This window comes from Melospiza melodia, chromosome 14 (assembly GCF_035770615.1).
Source record: "Melospiza melodia melodia isolate bMelMel2 chromosome 14, bMelMel2.pri, whole genome shotgun sequence".
NCBI classification, from domain to species: Eukaryota; Metazoa; Chordata; class Aves; order Passeriformes; family Passerellidae; genus Melospiza; species Melospiza melodia.
In genome coordinates, this window is record NC_086207.1 from 9,866,242 (window position 1) to 9,884,391 (window position 18,150).

General features: G+C 42.3%; 2 protein-coding genes across 4 annotated transcripts; one reads left to right on the plus strand and one right to left on the minus strand.

Moving 5' to 3' along the window:
* Positions 1-1,216: 1,216 nt before the first annotated feature.
* On the minus strand, positions 1,217-5,511 carry PTTG1 (PTTG1 regulator of sister chromatid separation, securin). The gene is made up of 6 exons (XM_063168358.1): positions 5,396-5,511; positions 4,543-4,645; positions 4,065-4,240; positions 3,176-3,254; positions 2,287-2,436; positions 1,217-1,369 (listed from the first exon to the last, which is right to left on the minus strand). Exons 2-6 carry the CDS (start codon positions 4,622-4,624, stop codon positions 1,290-1,292), a joined length of 567 nt encoding a protein of 188 aa, XP_063024428.1. The 5' UTR covers positions 4,625-4,645; positions 5,396-5,511; the 3' UTR covers positions 1,217-1,289.
* Positions 5,512-5,589: 78 nt separating this feature from the next.
* On the plus strand, positions 5,590-16,889 carry SLU7 (SLU7 homolog, splicing factor). 3 transcript variants are annotated; one of them, XM_063168625.1, is made up of 16 exons: positions 5,590-5,654; positions 6,066-6,242; positions 6,844-6,997; positions 7,186-7,266; positions 8,201-8,365; positions 8,511-8,576; positions 9,911-9,958; positions 10,447-10,578; positions 10,859-10,956; positions 12,358-12,425; positions 12,618-12,757; positions 13,522-13,683; positions 14,114-14,218; positions 14,399-14,473; positions 14,705-14,809; positions 15,718-16,889. In XM_063168625.1, exons 2-16 carry the CDS (start codon positions 6,079-6,081, stop codon positions 15,895-15,897), a joined length of 1,743 nt encoding a protein of 580 aa, XP_063024695.1. In that variant the 5' UTR covers positions 5,590-5,654; positions 6,066-6,078; the 3' UTR covers positions 15,898-16,889. The 3 variants fall into 3 exon arrangements, with proteins under 3 accessions (XP_063024695.1, XP_063024694.1, XP_063024696.1); XM_063168624.1 differs by lacking the exon at positions 5,590-5,654 and adding an exon at positions 5,827-5,847; XM_063168626.1 differs by lacking the exons at positions 5,590-5,654; positions 9,911-9,958 and adding an exon at positions 5,827-5,847.
* The last annotated feature ends 1,261 nt before the right edge of the window (positions 16,890-18,150 follow it).

Consider the following 18,150-nt stretch of genomic DNA (forward strand, 5'->3'; position numbering starts at 1 on the left):
AGTGCCTTGTGACTGGGAACTCTTGGAGTCACCAAGAGCAGGAAACTCCACCCACAGATAGAGTCTCACCACAGCTTTGTCCCAGGAATGTGCATTTCCCTTTAATCTCAGTCAGAATTGAAGAATAAATGAGGAAAATAAAAGCCAGCTGAAACAAGTGGAATTTTCTAATGAATATTTACAAAATTAGGCTTTGTAAAAGCTAAAGTTTCGCCCTGCATTAGCCAGAAATCCTAATGAGAGCAAAAAGCCTGAGTTGTGGTCCACTGTAGCAAACAATTTACTTAATCCTACCACTACCATCTTATTTTCTACACCACAGCAGCACTTATCCCTATGCAGACAGATCACCAATATTGCCAAGCCTGACTCACCCCATCTTTCTGCACACCCATCCCACCAGCCCCACAAATAATAAGTATTTAAGCTCCAACATTAAAGTCTATCAGTACCAAGAGGCCTGTGAATCTGAAATGGTTTAATTATCACCTTCATAAACATTATGCAAATAGTTGTCCAGTTTGAAATTCTACAAGCATGTTTTAAAAATTATGTGCATGTATACACACATGTGGACATGGCCCAAAAAGCTTATTTGACTGTACAAAGAGATCTAGGTTTTTGATCAGTGAGTATTTCAAAGGAACAAAAAAACCAGATCTCATTTGACCCTGATAAACTTCCATAACAGATGAAGTACTAGTGTTTCTCCCCCAGGGAGGTGTCTATACATACAAAGAGTTACTACCTAAATTCACATTCATGTCATTTCCACACTGTCTCATACCACTGCTCCCTGGGGCCTCACACACCAAGAGGCCATGTGGTGACACTTGTGACCACATTCAGTGCCTCACTGCAGGCACTCTTCTGCAATAAGCATTTACAGGTGTGTAAGAACCCAACACACACCACCTCAGCCACTGTGAAGAGCAAACAGGTTCAAAGGGCAAATACCAAAATACCAGTTCTATCTACTTTACACCAGATACACAAATTGGTCAAACCCCTGCATGTTTGGTAGATCAAATTAGGTGGAAATCCTTCTGACCTCACTGCCTGTCACACACACTCCAACCAGCTCCTAGATGAGGTGACAGCAGTGCATCATAGCCTTGCTTAGGAGCTTACCCAGGTTCTGCTGGTCAGAACCTCCTCCTCAAAGCTCTACTTTGCTACCTACAGCTTGGGCTCACTGAAAAAGTATAACAGTATATAGGTTAAACTAGCCTTTATTAAAATACAGAATTATATTAAATTTGACCTCAAAAGAAACTTCAGAGCACACATTAATCATCATATATTGGAGGTGGCATGTCAATGATCTCATCCAGGGTAGCAAGGAAGTCAGCAGTTGATTGTAGCAAGTCTGAAAGTTAGAAACAAATCAAATCAGTTCCTCAAACTCAGAATGCACACAAGCATAAGCTAGCTCCCAGCAGCTCAGAATAAACCTGTTGAATAAGCAAGGGCAATATTGCTTCATTGTATAAGCCAATGCCACCTAACTGATCAGTTTGCAATGCACCACAAAAGGTTGCTCAGTGCTTCTCACTGGGTAGAGTTTATTTTCTTCACAGCCACTGGTATGGGCTGTGTTCTGCATTTGTGCTGGAAGCAGTGTTGCTAACCCAGGGATGGTTCAGTTGTGTGAGCACTACTCAGCAACAGAGTCAAGGCCTTTTCTGCTCCCCACCCCACCAGTGAGGAGGAGGCTGGGAGTGCTCAAGCATCTGGAAGGGAGCACAGCCAGAACAGCTGATCCCAAGGGGCCCAGGGATATCCCAGACCATATGGTGCCATGCTCAGCAGACAAAGCTGGGGGAGAAGAGAGACATTTGGAGTTAGGGCACTTGTCTTCCCAAGCCACCACTGCATGTGATGAAGGCATGATGTTGTGAGGATTTTGAAGGGGAACTGAATGAACTCCTTGTCTTGCTTTTCTTAAGTGCATGGCCTTTGCTTTAGTTATCAAAACTGCTTTTATCTCAAAGCATGAGTTTTTTCACATTTTCTCTTCTGATTTCTTCCCCATCCCAGAGCAGGGGAGCAAGTTGTGGTGCTTGGTTGCAGCTGGGTTCAGCCACAAGTCAGTGACACCACTGGAGATGATGGCAGTGCTGGCCAGGTACACTGAGCCTGGCTACACACCAGAAGCTGTGTGACATTGGTGCACTGCTCTGGTGGCTCACACAGCAGCAATTCACTGCTGCAGCCAGCTGGCTTTTTGCCCTGAGCACTGATGAGCATTGTGTGCACTGAAAGCCTTGCAAAGTTTCCACTTACTGGATTCCCATGAAATCTCTTCCATCTTCACTGGTGAAGAAGCCATGTTCACACATCTGTCATATGTCCTCTCAAATACCATGAGGGGAACACCACACAGGTCGATATTGCTTAGTTTGTATTCTTCAGGAAGATCAAAACTCTCAAAATCTGTTGAAGAAAGACTGTTAAGTGTGCAGTAGTCTGGGAAGCTGCAAAATTTTCTAAATTAAATAGGAGCCAACCTAAAACACCACAACAGTCTCCTCTTATGGGGTATTTACTTGCAATTACACCTTTCAGCTGTCCATGAAACCCCATACACCAACCCTGATGGAAACACAAGGCTGCAAATGGAACTGCTAATGTACAGCAGTTGGTAACTCAGCAAGCAAAGCATGCACATTTCATCAACACAGCAGTCTTGGGGACTGTAGTCTGCACACATGAAGAGGAAAGTTGAAGGACTGAGAATGAAATGGGCTGGCCTAAGAATAACTTTAGAAGTTTCATCTTCAAATATTATATCCTAGAGCAGTAGGAATCTCTTCAGTTACAAATCTTGGCACACTTTCCTGTATTCCTTTGGATAGTCTATCTATTAGTTATTATCTACCAGTCACTATTTAATGAACTAAGATAATACCTGGTTATTTGGAATGTGTTTCCTGTCACCACAACAAGAGACTCAGAATGACCCATTTGAGGCACAGCCATAAGTGTTAGAAATGCCACCTCATTCCTGGCAAAGTACTTCAGAAGCAGCAAGCACCTTTGTGTTTCAGAAAGGGCTCAGGAGAAATGCAATGCTGGCTTGTGTGCCACAGCAGCTTGGACAAATTCTCACAACAATGCCACCACTCATTAAAGCCTTATTGCTAATTTTAATAATTACATCAATAGTTCTTACCTTGAGGATCCAAAGGAAACATATTTTCTATTTCTGGCCAATCTTCTTCAGGCACTGTATGGCAGCTTTCCAATCCAATCTTTGTTTGGCATAAAAAGAGGAAGTAACATTATTTGAGCTGCTGTAGAATATTTGTAGTGGCTTTCTTGTGCTGTTCAGGTCTACAGACAAGCACACCTGTCATACTTTTCTCAGGCCTAAATTCCAATGCCCTCAATACAAATAAGATGAAGATGGGCAAATGTTTCAGCTGAGCTTATATAGTGCAGTACTCTATGTGGTAGTCAGAGGTGACTGCACTAGAACAGGGAACTCCTAAGGTGTGGATAAGACAAACTCAGACTATTTTCTCTAGAACCATCTACACAGGTGCCCTGCTTTTAGGCAGGATAGAGTAATTTTTCTTCCTAGCAACTCCTATGAGCCCCTGTTTTGGATTCATGATGAAAGCAGCTCTTTCAGCTATTGCCAAGCAGTGTTTGCCCAGCCCAGGCCTTCTCTGCTCCTCACAAGCCCAGCAGTGAGGAGGCTGGGGAGGCACAGCCAGGACAGCTGACCCAGCTGCCCAGAGGGACCTCATACTGAGCATCCATGGCATCTCAGCAAGGAAAATTGGTGGGAAAGCAGGGCTACCACTGCTCTGGGACTGGCAAGGCATTAGTCAACTGGTGACAAGGAATTGGTTTTGGTATTCTTTGAGATTTTTTATTATTAAATTGCCTTAATCTCAGCCCATTACTTTTCTCACATTCCCCCTTCCAATTCTCACCCCCTATCCCATCAAAGGGGGACTAAGGGAGCACCTGTGTGGTGCTTAATTATATCACAGTTAAATCATAGCAGGTAAATTACAGATTTCCCCTCCTCCCCATAAGTGTGTTGTACTCACTTTGTTCACAGTGCAAGGCTGACTTTTCTGTTTTAGCTTATCCATCTTGCTTGTGACTCCTTCAGTTTTATTCACATTTCCAAGAGCCTTTCTGACAGAGCAAGATGTGACTGGAGAAGCACTGATTGCTTTTTTAGGAAGTGGAGTGTTAACTTTTCTTTCAGCTAAGACTTTTGCTGGAATGCGGGGGGGGAAGAAAAAAAGCAAACATCAGCAACCCTAAAGTTTGCCTAAGTAAGTGCACATGCTGGAAAACTAAGTGTCATGGAAATCATTGTTCACTATCTATAACTCATAAGCCACAATTATGACAAAAGCACAGAGTTATCTTCAATTTTATACCAACTGAGCTTGGAAGAATTGATTGGGTGAGTGGATTTATAAATGGGAAAGTGTTACCATTAAAAGCAGTGACTAACAAAATGTGATTTATGCCTTTCCCTTGATCCCTTACTGGCTCAGGGCAGCAAATACGCACAAGATCCTGAAGGGAGCTTCAGCTGACTCTTGGGAGCAGGATGGTCACTGTTCTCCTGATCAACAAAGATCAGAGTTGCCATCTTCAGAGTGATGAGGCTACCCTGTAGAGTCCAGAGGAAAAAGGGAAAGCGCTTCTTTTGTCGTTTGTCTCATCACAACACACTTTCTAAGCAAGCCCCATTAAAAATAGCAGAGCTGTCACATACTGGTCTCTAGACAAGGGAACAAACCCCTACTTCCCACCATTAGAGCAGGTCAGCTAAAGCCCCTCAGGTGTGAAGGCACTATTAGTGCTCATCGCTGCTATCACACTGGTGAACATGCAATTCCTCATTACAGAGGAATGCAGGAAAACTCAGGACCACAGTTAATCAGGCTGGAAAAGTTCTCTAAATAATCGAGTCCAACCTAAACACCACCATAGCACCGAGTGCCGCATCCAACCTTTCCTTAAACTCCTCCAGGGACAGTGACTCCACCACCCCCCAGGCAGCCCGTTCTAATGTGTAACCACCCTTTCTATCAGGAATTCTTCCTAATGGCCAACTCAAATTCCCTCCAGCACAGCTTGATACCATTTATTTTTGTCCTGCTGCCAGTTGTCTGAGAGAAAACAGCGATCTCCACCTGGCTGAATGCGCTTTCAGGTGATTATAGGCAGCGATAAGGCCCCCTGAGCCTCCTCTTCTCCAGGCTGAGCACGACCCGCCCCTCCTCCTCACAGCTGTGCCCCAAACCCTTCCCCAGCTTTACTGCCTTTCTCTGGCCGAAACGCCTTTTCTCCGTACAGCCTGAAGCACAAAGCCATATACAAAGCCCCAGTCCGGCCCTACCCCGAACCCTCAACTCACCCTAGAAAGCGACAGCACAGGGAAAAGCAGAGCCACAGAATCCGCACCGCTCTCAAACACCTCACAGCACCCTGAGGGCCAACGGCGCCGTGTTTTAAACCGGCCCCGAGCCGCCCATTGGCCGCTTCGACCCACGCGCGGCAGCCGATTGGCTGAGCGCGCAGCCGCACGCGGGGCGGGGCGGACACGGCACGGGGAGGCGGCTCCGCCCCGGAAGTGCGCGCGGCCGCGGTGCATTGTGGGACAGAGCTGCGGCCTGGTAGGTAAACTGGGCTGGGGAGCGGCCCGGGACCGGGACCGGGACCGGGACAGGGACAGGGACAGGGACAGGGACAGGGACAGGGACAGGGTGCTTTCTGTAGGCTCCGAGCAAGTGCTGCCCTCCCCCGCCCGGCCCTGCGCCCGGGCCTGGCGCTGCTTCCCCGCGGCCGTTCTGTCGCGTCCCTTCCGGGGTAGGCGCAGCCCGGGGTCCTGGGTTGGCGCTGGGGGAATTGTGTGCGTTTGGCACCGGGGCTGTTTGTCAGGACAGCGGTATGTCGGGAATGCGTGATCCGGAGTTAGCTCGTTTCACTGGGTGACGCACAGTCACGTTGAAGAGCTGTGATGTCAGAGGGCATGGATCTGTAAGGCTTTTTTTGTTTTCTAATTTTATTCTCTTTTTTATGCTAAGGATAAAAGCCAAAATGGCCTCAGGTGCGGTAGCGAACGCCCCTCCTGCAGGAGGAGCAAATGATGTGAGCCTGGAGGAACCAAAGAAGATGACGAGGGAAGATTGGAGGAAAAAGAAAGAATTAGAAGAACAGAGAAAACTGGGGAATGCACCTGCTGAAGTGGATGAAGAGGGAAAGTAAGTTTTACTAAAGCTGTGCATGTTCTAAAGCTGCTGAGGAAAAATGCTTTGGTAGCAGAGCAACTGTGAGGGTAACTCATGATTCCAGTATGAGTTACTGTAGAAGTAAATAGTTGAAGTTTGTGTTTTAATATTCCAGCCATGAGGTACTTTCTAGAAGAATGTAGGTTCAGTGTTTATTTTTTGTGAGCTACTGACAGATCTGCTAAAAAAGTCCCATCCATGAAGCTAATAACATGTGGTATTTTAAAAGTGAGCAAAGCACAGCACAGGGGTGTTTTACAGGGTACCTCATCTGTTGCCTATCCCTTGCTTTCACAGGGCTTGTTGTTTCTGAGAAATGTTGCTGGTTTTTTTGCTCAGTAACATTACACAAAATAAGCATTTGATTTGGAGTCAGTTTAGGTAAATTAGGTGGCAACAGAATTTCACAGTCTGTGTTTATCAAAATGAGAATTTATTTTGTAGTGTGTTGTACCAAGTTCATTATTTAATATCACTCCTAAAGCACTTGAGCTTTAATGTGAGGGTTGTTTGTTAGACTGAGCTGTTTTGGGTTTTTCCCTGCCATGTTTTCATTGCACAACATCTCTTACAGAGACATCAACCCTCATATTCCTCAGTACATCTCCTCAGTGCCATGGTACATAGATCCTTCCAAGAGACCCACACTAAAGCATCAGAGACCTCAGCCAGAGAAGCAGAAGCAGTACAACTCCTCTGGGGATTGGTACAAACGAGGGGTTCAGGAGGTATGCAGGGTGCTTTTCCCAGGAAATAAAGGGGAGATGTCTGGCTGTGTGCTTTTGAAGGGGGCAGGAATTTTTTATCCAGCAGGTTTGGGCTTTGGGGGAGGCTCCCACTCCTGAGGGGTGTTGCAGACGTGGAGTTGTTGTGGGAGCTGTCCCAGGGCTGACCCTGCTGCTGTGTTTGCCCCCAGCACGCCGTGGCCACGCGGTACCGCAAGGGAGCCTGCGAGAACTGCGGGGCCCTGACTCACAAGAAGAAGGATTGCATGGAGGTAAGGGCTGCAGGGAGGTGAGGGCAGGGCTGCAGGGAGGTGTGAGGGCTGCAGGGAGGTGTGAGGGCTGCAGGGAGGTGTGAGGGCTGCAGGGAGGTGTGAGGGCTGCAGGGAGGTGTGAGGGCTGCAGGGAGGTGAGGGCAGGGCTGCAGGGAGGTGAGGGCAGGGCTGCAGGGAGGTGAGGGCTGCAGGGAGGTGTGAGGGCTGCAGGGAGGTGTGAGGGCTGCAGGGAGGTGAGGGCAGGGCTGCAGGGAGGTGTGAGGACTGCACAGCAGTGGAAGGGACTGCATGGAGGTGTAAGGGCTGCATGGAGGTAAGGACAGAGCAGTATGGAGGTGTAACGGCTGCAGGGAGGTGAGGGACTGCATGGAGGTGATCCCCCTTCTGGCCCTGCCTTAGTGGCTTTGAATCCCACAGGAGTTTAATCTTTGTGAAAAACAGCTGGCTGTAAATGAAACACTGGGCTTGGAAAAGCTGTTTTGGGAAATGTTACAGCTAGTGAGAGATGGCCTAGAAATTTCTAAAGAAATTATTGATGAAGGGGGAAAGTGATACAGTTCAGTGTGTCATCTATCAGTTCTGCTTGTCATAAGATCTATGGTCTAAAAATAGGTGAAAATGTTCTTTTCTTATTAATTGCATTAACTCAAGTGCTGCTGTGTCTGTCTTCCTGCTTCATCTCAAGTAGAAACCACCCCTAGAAACTGTTTTAATTGCTTCCTTAGTTGTAGAAAATATAAACAAGAATTTATGGAGTTTGAAGTCAGTTGTGCTGCATAAAAGTGCAGAACTACTTACATTTATTTACAATCCACAGCCTTACAGTGCTGAGTTTAACTTGCTTTACAGGAGCTTGATTGATAGTGTTTTTTAAAGGATATGTGAGTGAGTAACCTGAAGGACTGATCTAACCATCCTTTTTTTTTTCTTTCAGAGACCCAGGAAAGTTGGAGCAAAATACACAGGCATGAACATTGCGCCAGATGAGCACGTGCAGCCCCAGCTGATGTTTGACTACGATGGGAAGCGAGACAGGTGGAATGGGTACAACCCAGAGGAGCACATGAAAATTGTGGAGGAGTACTCCAAGGTTGATTTGGTACGTGGGGGCTGTGGTTTATTGGGGACAGAGTTAGTGTTTGGTGTGGCTGGGCTGGAGGAGGGACACTTATAATGTGCTTTGTTGATATTAGAGCTGGTACTGAGGAGAAATCTTTAAACAAATGCATTTTTGTGCTGCACAGGCCAAACGTACCCTGAAAGCCCAGAAGCTTCAGGAGGAGTTGGCATCAGGGAAGCTGGAGCAAGTGGTAAGTAAACTTAGCTAATCTATTTTTGCTTAGGCTGAATCAATTCAAAACAGATTATTTCTGCTTTCTGACTCTTTTACTCTCTATACAGGGTCTGCTATTGGGTTTTATGCCCTTCAGTAATTTAAAGGTTTTCCTAGCACCAGCATGTTCTGTGTCACACTCAAGAACTTGAAGCATCTTCTTTGAAATGAAAATTCCTTTATGTTCCCCTTGCAGGCAGAAATTCTGTGTGACTATTATTGTTGCTGAAATTATTAACATGGAATTTTGGGGTAGAAAAGCTTGTTTTCCATGCAGTATTTTTTTTTCCTATACCAAAATGCTTTTCTCCTATTAAAAGATTGGTGTGGTCAGCCTAGTGATGAGGTGATGACTCTGCACTGATTTAGTAATGTTTAATGTAAATTGGGAAGAAGAAGCAAATTGGTTTAAGGTAAAATCACTGCACAGTGACTTATAAAATGGGGGAAAAAACAGAGGCTGTTAGTGGTCAGAAGTGCTGAGCTAAAGCCTCCTTGCAGAGGCTGTGCTGTCCCCCGTGGGCTGTCACTAGATGGCAGAGTGAGCTCCAGCTGCCACCCAGCCCGGACTACAGTGCTTCTTACAGACCTCCCCAAAAGAAGAGATTCCTCCTCTTTTCCTGCCCATTCTATGAAGCAAACACTGTTGGCTTCTGTATATTTACTGCTTATAAGTGGCACTGTAAGAAGCAAAGTGTGTTTAAATTTAAGAAGTGTCTCTGAGGGAGAGGACTGAGACTGGTTTGCATAGTCAGTGCTGGTACATGTTCCATGGCTCCCAGCTGTTCCCACCTTCACTGCTGCAAGTATTCTTCAGTTAATTCTAAGCAGGTTAAAAAAATTAAACCTGGCTGTGTTTGTTGAACTTAAATTCTGCCTAAGTGCTTGGTATTCCTGTAAATCCTGACTAAATTCTTGAATACATATCTCTTGAATTCTTTTTTTAAGCTTTCAGAGTTGCAGCTTGGTTATATTTACGTGCTATGAAATGTTACAGTCTAAACCCTCAGTGTTCAAAGGTGTAACAAGCTCTAAATAACAGCAACAGTTTTAGAATTTGCTGCTCTTGCAAAGAATTGGAAGTTTTGTTGAGGATACTGTTAAAAATTCTCCAACATGTGTCTGTCACAGAGACAGCTGAGAGCATTCTGCTAGAATGTTATGTAGCAGTGTTTCTGCATTTGAGGCCAGTGGTAAATTGTGTTTTGTATCCAGCATGAAGCTCTGCTTTGATTGCCCTTTGTAGCCCTGCTGCCTTGCTTTTTCCCCCTATCTTGTCTTCTCTGCTGATGTGCTCTTTGTTTGCTGCAGAACTCCCCAAGACACCAGTGGGGAGAAGAGGAATCAAATTCACAGACAGTAAGATGATTACCCACTGCATCACACCATGGGCAAAGGAAGAGCCTGTAGTTAGTGGAGCAGTAAAACAAGGGTGGCACAAGGGTTTGAATGTTGTGTCCCTGCCACTGCCTACCTCTTGCTTTGGGCAGAGGTTGCTGGATTTCATAAAGAGGCTTTTTGTTTTAATTCCTATGTGTTGTCAAACCTTAGAGATGTAAGCACATAACTAGATTTTACCATGTGGTATATTTTGACTAAAATAACTGTTTTCTTAATATCATAATTATGTTTTGATAATTATTTCCATAGAAGGAAGTGAAAATTCTTTAACAAGAGTGCTTCTGAAATGTTGAATGCTAGATTATCCTGAGAGCATGCTTAAGCCCAGGAAAACTGTGCCACCTTGTAACTACAGGGATTAAGAATTTTAAGGAAACCACTAAAATGAGATCCTTGTACATGTCTCCAGGAACTCTTCTAATTAGAAATTGTCCATTTCTCCTCAGGAAAGAGATCATAACAGTGAAGATGAAGATGAAGACAAGTATGCAGATGACATTGACATGCCTGGGCAGAACTTTGACTCGAAGAGACGCATCACAGTCCGAAATCTGCGCATTCGGGAGGACATTGCCAAGGTGAGTAAAGAGCTCTGGGCAGATCTTCCTCTGTGTTCCTGGCAGTTAATTTCAACAAATTACACATTCAGTTATTAATGACTTTGTTTATGGGTCTAGGGGTTTGGAAGTTAAGGTCTGTTCTCAGTTCTGTTCCTGCCCATGTTATGACTTCATCAAGGTGATCCTTTTGCACAGATAGAACTTCTTAAAACATCTAAACTGGAGGATGCAAGTGTAACCTCAGTTCTTTCAAAATCATTAACATTAAGTATCTTTTCTGTTGTTTTTTTTTCTCTAGTACTTGAGGAATCTAGATCCAAACTCTGCTTATTATGATCCCAAAACAAGAGCAATGAGGGAGAACCCTTATGCCAACACGGGCAAGAATCCAGATGAGTAAGTTCAAATGAGGTCATGTTTGTATATCCAAGAAAACTCTTAAAAATTATATTAATTGTTTTATATTTCTTTTACCTGTATGTCCTTTAGCTAATGAATCTCTAGTCAGTTACATGTACACATATCAGTAAACCTAGAAAAAATCTGTTTTATTTAAAAACACATTTTGGTTTAGTATATATAAGTGGTATTTTTGTAATACTGACTGTTCCTTAATCTTCAGTCACATGTGGACCATGGTTTAGTGTAATTATCTGTACAAGGGCTAGGACACTGCTGCATCTAGAGGTGATGCCTGTAAACAATAATTATATTTATGTAAAATATTTCAGTAGCCAAATCTTAAACTTTATCCCTTGTTTCTTGGTTTTGGAGACTAGCATGGTGTTTGTGGTAGCTAACAAAATATTTCAATTAGGAATAAGATCTCCTTCTATATTAATGGATTCTGCATAGAAAATGCAGCTTTGGCATTGTCTAGATACTTAATGAAAGCTGCCATAGGCTTTTGGCAGCACACTTGGCTGTCTCCCTTAACCCCCAATTCAGACACTTGACCTGTGTTGTGCTGGGAATGTACAGAGCAAACAGGCTGTGAGTAAAACTTGTTCAGAGAGCAGTAATTGGGTTAGCTCACTGCCTAAAATAGAATGGCAGTACCTAAATGATAGCAAATATTGCTCTTTCCACCTCTCCTTGCCCCCAGCTAGAGTCATGCCAGTCAATTGGCTTTTTTAGATGCAGATGCTTTTGCTTCTCTATCAAGTCATAATTTGACCTATATTGAATCTAAATTTCTGCCACGGCTTTTCAGACTGTACATTTTTCAGAGTGGCTTTAGGAAGATGAAAGAGTGGGGAATTGGATTGCTAGCATTCTTTGATCCTCGGTGTGTGTTTCATGTGCTGACTGTGCATCTCTTCAAGAGCTGTGCACCAGTGTCTCACTTTACTGAGAGCAGTAAAAGTATCCCAGGCTTTCTTAAACTCAGCCAAATATGCTGGGTCTGGACTGAAGAGTCAGGAATCCAGAAGTGAGAATCACTGTGCTGGAATATCACAGACTGTTTATGGACATTTATTGTGTTACTAGGTCCAAGTTTAACTTTTAGTGCTTGGCATCTCAGACAGAACTCCAGGGCTGTGTCATGTGTCCCTTGAAAACAGAAATCAGAGTTTTTGAGTGGCTGGCTGATGCTTTCATGGCTTTGCAGGGAGCATTTTTGCTTCGTGTTTGTTCCAGGTTTTTGTTCCATATATCAAGTGGAATGCACCTTCTTCTCCTTCTGTTCTTAACTCTTAGTGCACAAGAGAATTTTTACTTACCTGTTGCACTTCTGTGTTTGTATTTGAGAGGAAATCATGTTACAAATGCTGAGCATTGTGTTCTTTTCTGCAGAGTTGGGTATGCAGGTGACAACTTCGTTCGCTACACAGGCGACACCATTTCCATGGCACAGACCCAGCGTAAGTGGGCTTTGGCCTTGGGGTTCTTGAAGGAAAGTCACTTAAAATCCTTAACAATGCTGCTTTCTTGCAAAAGAGAAATAAATAAATCTTTATAAATTGAGCCTTATTTGAAATTGCTTCAGAATTAAAGGATGTAATTTGAATGTGTGTCATTTTTAAAGTATTGAATGGAACCTTTTGTGTACACAGTGTTTGCCTGGGAGGCTTATGACAAAGGCTCTGAAGTTCATCTTCAAGCAGACCCTACAAAATTAGAACTCCTCTATAAATCTTTCAAAGTGAAAAAAGAAGATTTCAAGGCACAGCAGAAAGAAAGCATCCTAGAGAAGGTAACAGGCATTTTGGTTTATTTAATAGGAATTCTGTTTGAAGTCTGGGTCTTGGGTAACAAGTAAGATTACTAATCCTATGTGAGAGGGCATCAGCAGCTTAGACTTAAAATATTTTTATATTTATACAGACTATCTCATCAAGTGATTAATTTTATTTAGTATTGGGACCTTTGAAGGTCTGCTGGTATTTACATTATTGGGAGCTCTTCCCTAAACTGTCAGAATTTCTCCACTGAAGAAATCTGAGTTTCTTTCTGACTCAAATTTTAGGTACAGTGTTTTAGATAAATACTTATTTTGTATATTGCAACTTGTGTCTTGGACAGCTGGAAAAGAACTAAATAATCCATTTGGATTCTAACTATGTCAACATTCAAATTTGGAGGGGGCAGGAAGTATTGCTCTGGTTCTACCCAAGCTGGTCTTTGGCTTGGTCTCTAAAGATTTTCTGCTTTGAGTGAGGAATATCACTGTTGTCATTCTACAAGCATAAGCAAAACAAAACCAACCAAACAACACAACACAACAAAAAAACACATGCACAAAGAACCCCACAAAACTAAACACCAAAAGACACCACAGTGGCCATAGGAGATGATGTATTTCTGTCTTAACTCTTCACTAAAGATTAAACTATCTTTGTCACTTTTGTGCCTTCTTGACAAGGTACCAAAGGTCATGTTTTTGAAGTGTTTGTTTAACTATATAAGAAGTGGGTTTTTTTCCAAAACTATTATATGCCATTTCTGTTTGCATTTTAGTATGGAGGCCAAGAACATTTAGATGCCCCCCCAGCTGAACTTCTGTTGGCTCAAACAGAAGATTATGTGGAGTACTCTAGGCATGGAACAGTCATCAAAGGACAGGAGAAAGCTATTGCTTGTTCTAAGTATGAAGAGGATGTGAAGATCAACAACCATACAGTAAGTCCTAGGTTGTGTTTAAAATTTTTTAAAATTAAATGCCATCCCATTGGAGGTATATTAGGATGCAGTATAATCTAAGTAATACATGAAATACATTTCTCCTGTCTCAATGTGGCACTCTCCCTTTTCTGTTAAGGAGAAACTTCAGATTGTCATAGTTGTGATGTGAATTTGAGGAGTTGCCATGGCAATCTTAAACTAAAGGAGAAGTTACTCTATTCACCTTTCACTTTGAATATAAGTTGACCACATCCTGTTGTGATTCACTTTTTTGATAGTGTACCTGTAAGGTTCATGTAAAATAGCATAAATATTTCTCTTAGTTTCCTTTTGGATGTCTGAGTAATTTGCTTACCTGGGCATCAGCTCAGGAGGAGATTTCAGCCTGCCTCTTTCAGGAGTAACTGTGTGCTGTGTTCTCCTGCAGTGCATTTGGGGTTCATACTGGAAGGAAGGCAAGTGGGGTTACAAGTGCTGCCACTCCTTTGTCAAGTACTCCTACTGTACAGGAGAAGCTGGGAAGGAAATTGCTGTAAGTATTCTCTTGTTTATTATGTGGAAAAGCTAAAAGCATTCATATTCTTACTTTAGGTTTAGACTGTTTTGCTTTGTGAGGGAGGTTGGTTTTTTAGGGATTTCTGGGATTTTTTTTGTCCTTCCCCTTTCAGATGTGGTCAGTAACAGGGTATCCTTGTTCTTGTCTGTTGTACAGAATACAGAGGCAAGTTTAATGGAGGAGCAGCCTGAGGAGGCAGAGCACATGACAAAACCCAAAACACTGATGGAGGTAGGAATTATCCCTTTCTCAGGAAGACAGATACTTCTCCTCAACATTTTATCTACAAAATTTTGTAGAGTAATAAGCCTGAAAATTACTAGACTGCATTACTAGAGCATTAACGTCCCCATTGAAAACCAGGCTCTCAAATAGCATTAATAGAAGGTTGGGTTTAATGGTTTGGGCATTATTAATGTTGGCAAGTTGAATCTTAACAGTGACTTGTTTCCCACCTTACAGATCCACCAAGAGAAACAGAAAGAGAAGAAAAAGAAGAAGCACAAGAAGAGCTCAAATTCTGACAGTGAGGGTGAAGAGAAAAAGAAGCAAGAAAAACTAAAAAAGGTGCACTATAATCTTCAGTGGCTTTGTGGCAAAAGGAACATGACATATTTTACAGTATCAGTTTTATGAAGCCTGTAATGTTGCTCTGGTGATATACCATGGGGCAGTTTGATGCTAATTTTGAGCTAAATTAAATTTAAAATGCTGTTAGGTGTTCTAAAGTCCATCCCCTATTCCTCAGGCAAAGCTTCAATAAATATTTAGTTTTGAAGATTTAATTTAGATGACAGAACATTTCATGTCTAGGCACCTATTACACCTGTAGATCTATAAAAGACATGGCAGAACACAATGATTTGTGTATTGAAGAAAGATGGAGAGATCAAAGCAGTGTTAAATCTGGACTTTGCACTTTGTATCCCAGGCTTGGCCCAGTCTCACAGCTGGTGTAACAAATCCATGCCCCATCCACTGGGCAGCAGTGTGCTCCTGTGGCCACACAGCCTGCTCTGGGCTGCTCTCAGAGGAAATATGTTAAACTGTGCTTAATTAAAGCTGGGTACAAATGCAACTTCTTTTCCAGTAGCAGCAGTAGTAGTTTGAGGAATGAGATAGCACATAGCACTTGAAAATTAAAACCCCAAACATATAACAATTCATTTGTACTTGCTAGATCACGATAATATTTTAGGTAAATCCTGGGAGTTTGTTACTTGATTTTGACATTTGGAAAGAGATTATAGTGTCTTGCTTACTAAATAGCATTTTACCATCATTTTATGTTAAACATTAAAAAATAAGCATTAAGTGAAATGTGCTGTGGGTGAGCCAGACAGATGCGGATTGCTTATCCCACCTTTGTGCTTGCCCCTTGTCCATCATACAGGAACCTAAGACAAACCTTCATTGTTGGGTTTTTAATCTAAGTTTCACTGTGCAATTTTTGGTTCCCTTTGCTCTCATTTCAGGCTCTAAATGCTGAAGAGGCTCGACTTCTCCACATCAAAGAAATCATGCAGTTAGATGAGAGGAAGAGGCCATACAACAGCCAGTATGAAACCAGGGAGCCCACAGAAGAGGAGATGGAGGCTTACAGAATGAAAAGGCAGAGGCCTGATGACCCCATGGCCTCTTTCCTTGGGCAGTAGTCACAGGAGGCACCATTCCAGTACAGGAGACTTTTTCCAGTTGTTTACAGCTCTCTATAGACACTTGCACTGTCTAAAATGGCAGAAACCTTTCTGTGCTCTGAAGAAATTTGTGAAAGCTTCTTTCAGCAGACATGAGCAGTCTAGGTCTTACTGGAGTTCTGTAAATGTGTGTGTATGTATACAAATACAGGCACATATACACACATATGTATACACATATATGTATAGATTAAATAAATGTATATGTATAGATTAAATAAATTCACCCACTCTGTAAGATCTTGAAGGAGATTTGACTGAAATCCTAGATTTATTTGGCCAACTAGTATGTATATATTTATATATTTGGCTAACTAATGCATAAAGTTGTGATACAGTAAAACTGACTAGTCAGAAGAAATGGTCAGCAGGTGTCAATATAGAACAAAAACTGTTGACAAAATTTGGCACAACTACTGCTAGAGGTTCTTACTTGTAAATCCTGTATCATGACTAAAAAATACATAGTTTCTTGATCACTTTGCAGTAAGTACCTAGGAAATGTAAAAGTTAATTGCTTTGTTCTGGTTAAATCAGATAAAGATCTTAAGTGTGTCTAGCCTTTTAAAAGAAAGGGTTGAGAGAAACTGACTGTAGAGCTTTTAAATTCCAATTGTTTCTTCAGATGTATTTTCACAGAAATTACAGTTGTAAAGATCTGTGTTCTTGGGTTTCCTTTTGATAACAGTGTGCTATTCCATGGTGTGACACCAAGAGTCAGGCTCTAATCCCCTGTGAAAACCTGAAGCAGCATCTGCTTTGGTTTGGCAATGTTAGTCCTTAAACTGGGAATTTTCCCCTTTTAACTGATTAAAAGTTGAAGAACTGGGTGCAAAACTGCACAGCATGACTTCAGAGTTGGAAGGCTTGGGAATTACTTCTGTTGAGGCTTAAACTGTTTCCAATGAAAAACTGCTCTTTTCCACAAATAATTATATACAAAAAACATACCTGTGAGTGTCCTGTGTGTGATTTCACAAACACTTTGGGGACTGAATGTTTTGATTTGACACACAGCTAATGATGGCAATTCTGCAGTGGTCTGCAGTTAGTTCTGTATTAATATGATATGTGATATTGAGTATTTACTCAACATTTTGATCACCAATGATCCTCTGTGATCCTCTGCCACACAGAAAAAGCAAACAGTCTGAATTAGCTGGTTTGCCTGAGGTGTTCTCAGGGCTGTAGCACCTGAGGTTGTGGCAGCATGCCCTGCAAAGGGCTTGCTCAGTGCCAAGTTCAGATTGAGGGAGGAGGAGCTGTCAGAAGGGTTCCTTGAGCTGTTTTCATACCTTTCTCAAAGCTGCAGTTACATTTTTTTTTTTTAGATTAAAGTCTGAAAGACTTGATAAAGGAGGTAATTCAGAAATAACACAAAGGAAATTTCAAGACTCACTTTGTGGATGTACTGCATGGAAACTTTAATACATTGAGTCTCTTCTGAATTTATGTGAAGTGATTGGTCAGGGAATAAAATTCAGTCCTAAATTTAGGATACTTAGGTTTCACCAATGAGTCAATCCCAAGCACTTGGGGCAGTAGTGGATCCTTGCCACATTTTTAGTCTGGACTGTAAAGAAAAAGAGCTCCATTAAAGGGTTGGCAGGTTATTTATTTTAACCTTGAGAGGACAGTGTTATCCTGAGACTTGTTCTTAAACAGCTGCAACACTTTTTTAAAAACTTATTATTTAAAAAAAACTCATGCATGCATTTCCAGCTGGAATCCTCCAGTCAGATGGATAAACATTTGTCAGAATAAATGGCAGGAAATGTGAAACAATGCTGATACACTCAGAACCTTCCAGGAATAAACAGACCTGTCTGGTTTTCATCAGGAATATGAAATGGCCTTTCTCCTCTTTGGGAGTTTTTTCTGGGTGCAGCGTTTCATGCACAGAACTATGGAAGATTATTTCTTGGATCATGAGCTTTTTTGCACTTGCCCCAGTAACTATACAGGCTTCTCCAAGAGCAGGAAATGAGTATGGTCAGAAATTAAAAATACCATTTTGCTCTTCACCTGCCCAGAAGTAATTATGCATTGGGATACTAAAATACCAGTCCTGCTTGGAAGCAAACGTTTCATGCTAATAATTTTTTATGATAATCAATATAAATTAGCAAGGAGTTTTTATATGGAAAAAAAGTTACTAACATAAAATGATAAATACTAACTTTTAGATTGTCAACAACCTTTCCATGGGTT

Coding starts and splice junctions, on each gene's coding strand:
- SLU7 (XM_063168625.1), top strand. CDS start 6,079: ATGGCCTCAGGTGCGGTAGCGAACGCCCCTCCTGCAGGAGGAGCAAAT. Junction 7,267..8,200: donor AGAAGAAGGATTGCATGGAG/GTAAGGGCTGCA, acceptor TTTTTCTTTCAG/AGACCCAGGAAAGTTGGAGC. Junction 9,959..10,446: donor AGGAATCAAATTCACAGACA/GTAAGATGATTA, acceptor ATTTCTCCTCAG/GAAAGAGATCATAACAGTGA.
- PTTG1 (XM_063168358.1), bottom strand. CDS start 4,624: ATGGCAACTCTGATCTTTGTTGATCAGGAGAACAGTGACCATCCTGCT. Junction 4,241..4,542: donor GAAGCTCCCTTCAGGATCTT/GTGCGTATTTGC, acceptor CCCGCATTCCAG/CAAAAGTCTTAGCTGAAAGA. Junction 1,370..2,286: donor AGAGATTTCATGGGAATCCA/GTAAGTGGAAAC, acceptor TCTAACTTTCAG/ACTTGCTACAATCAACTGCT.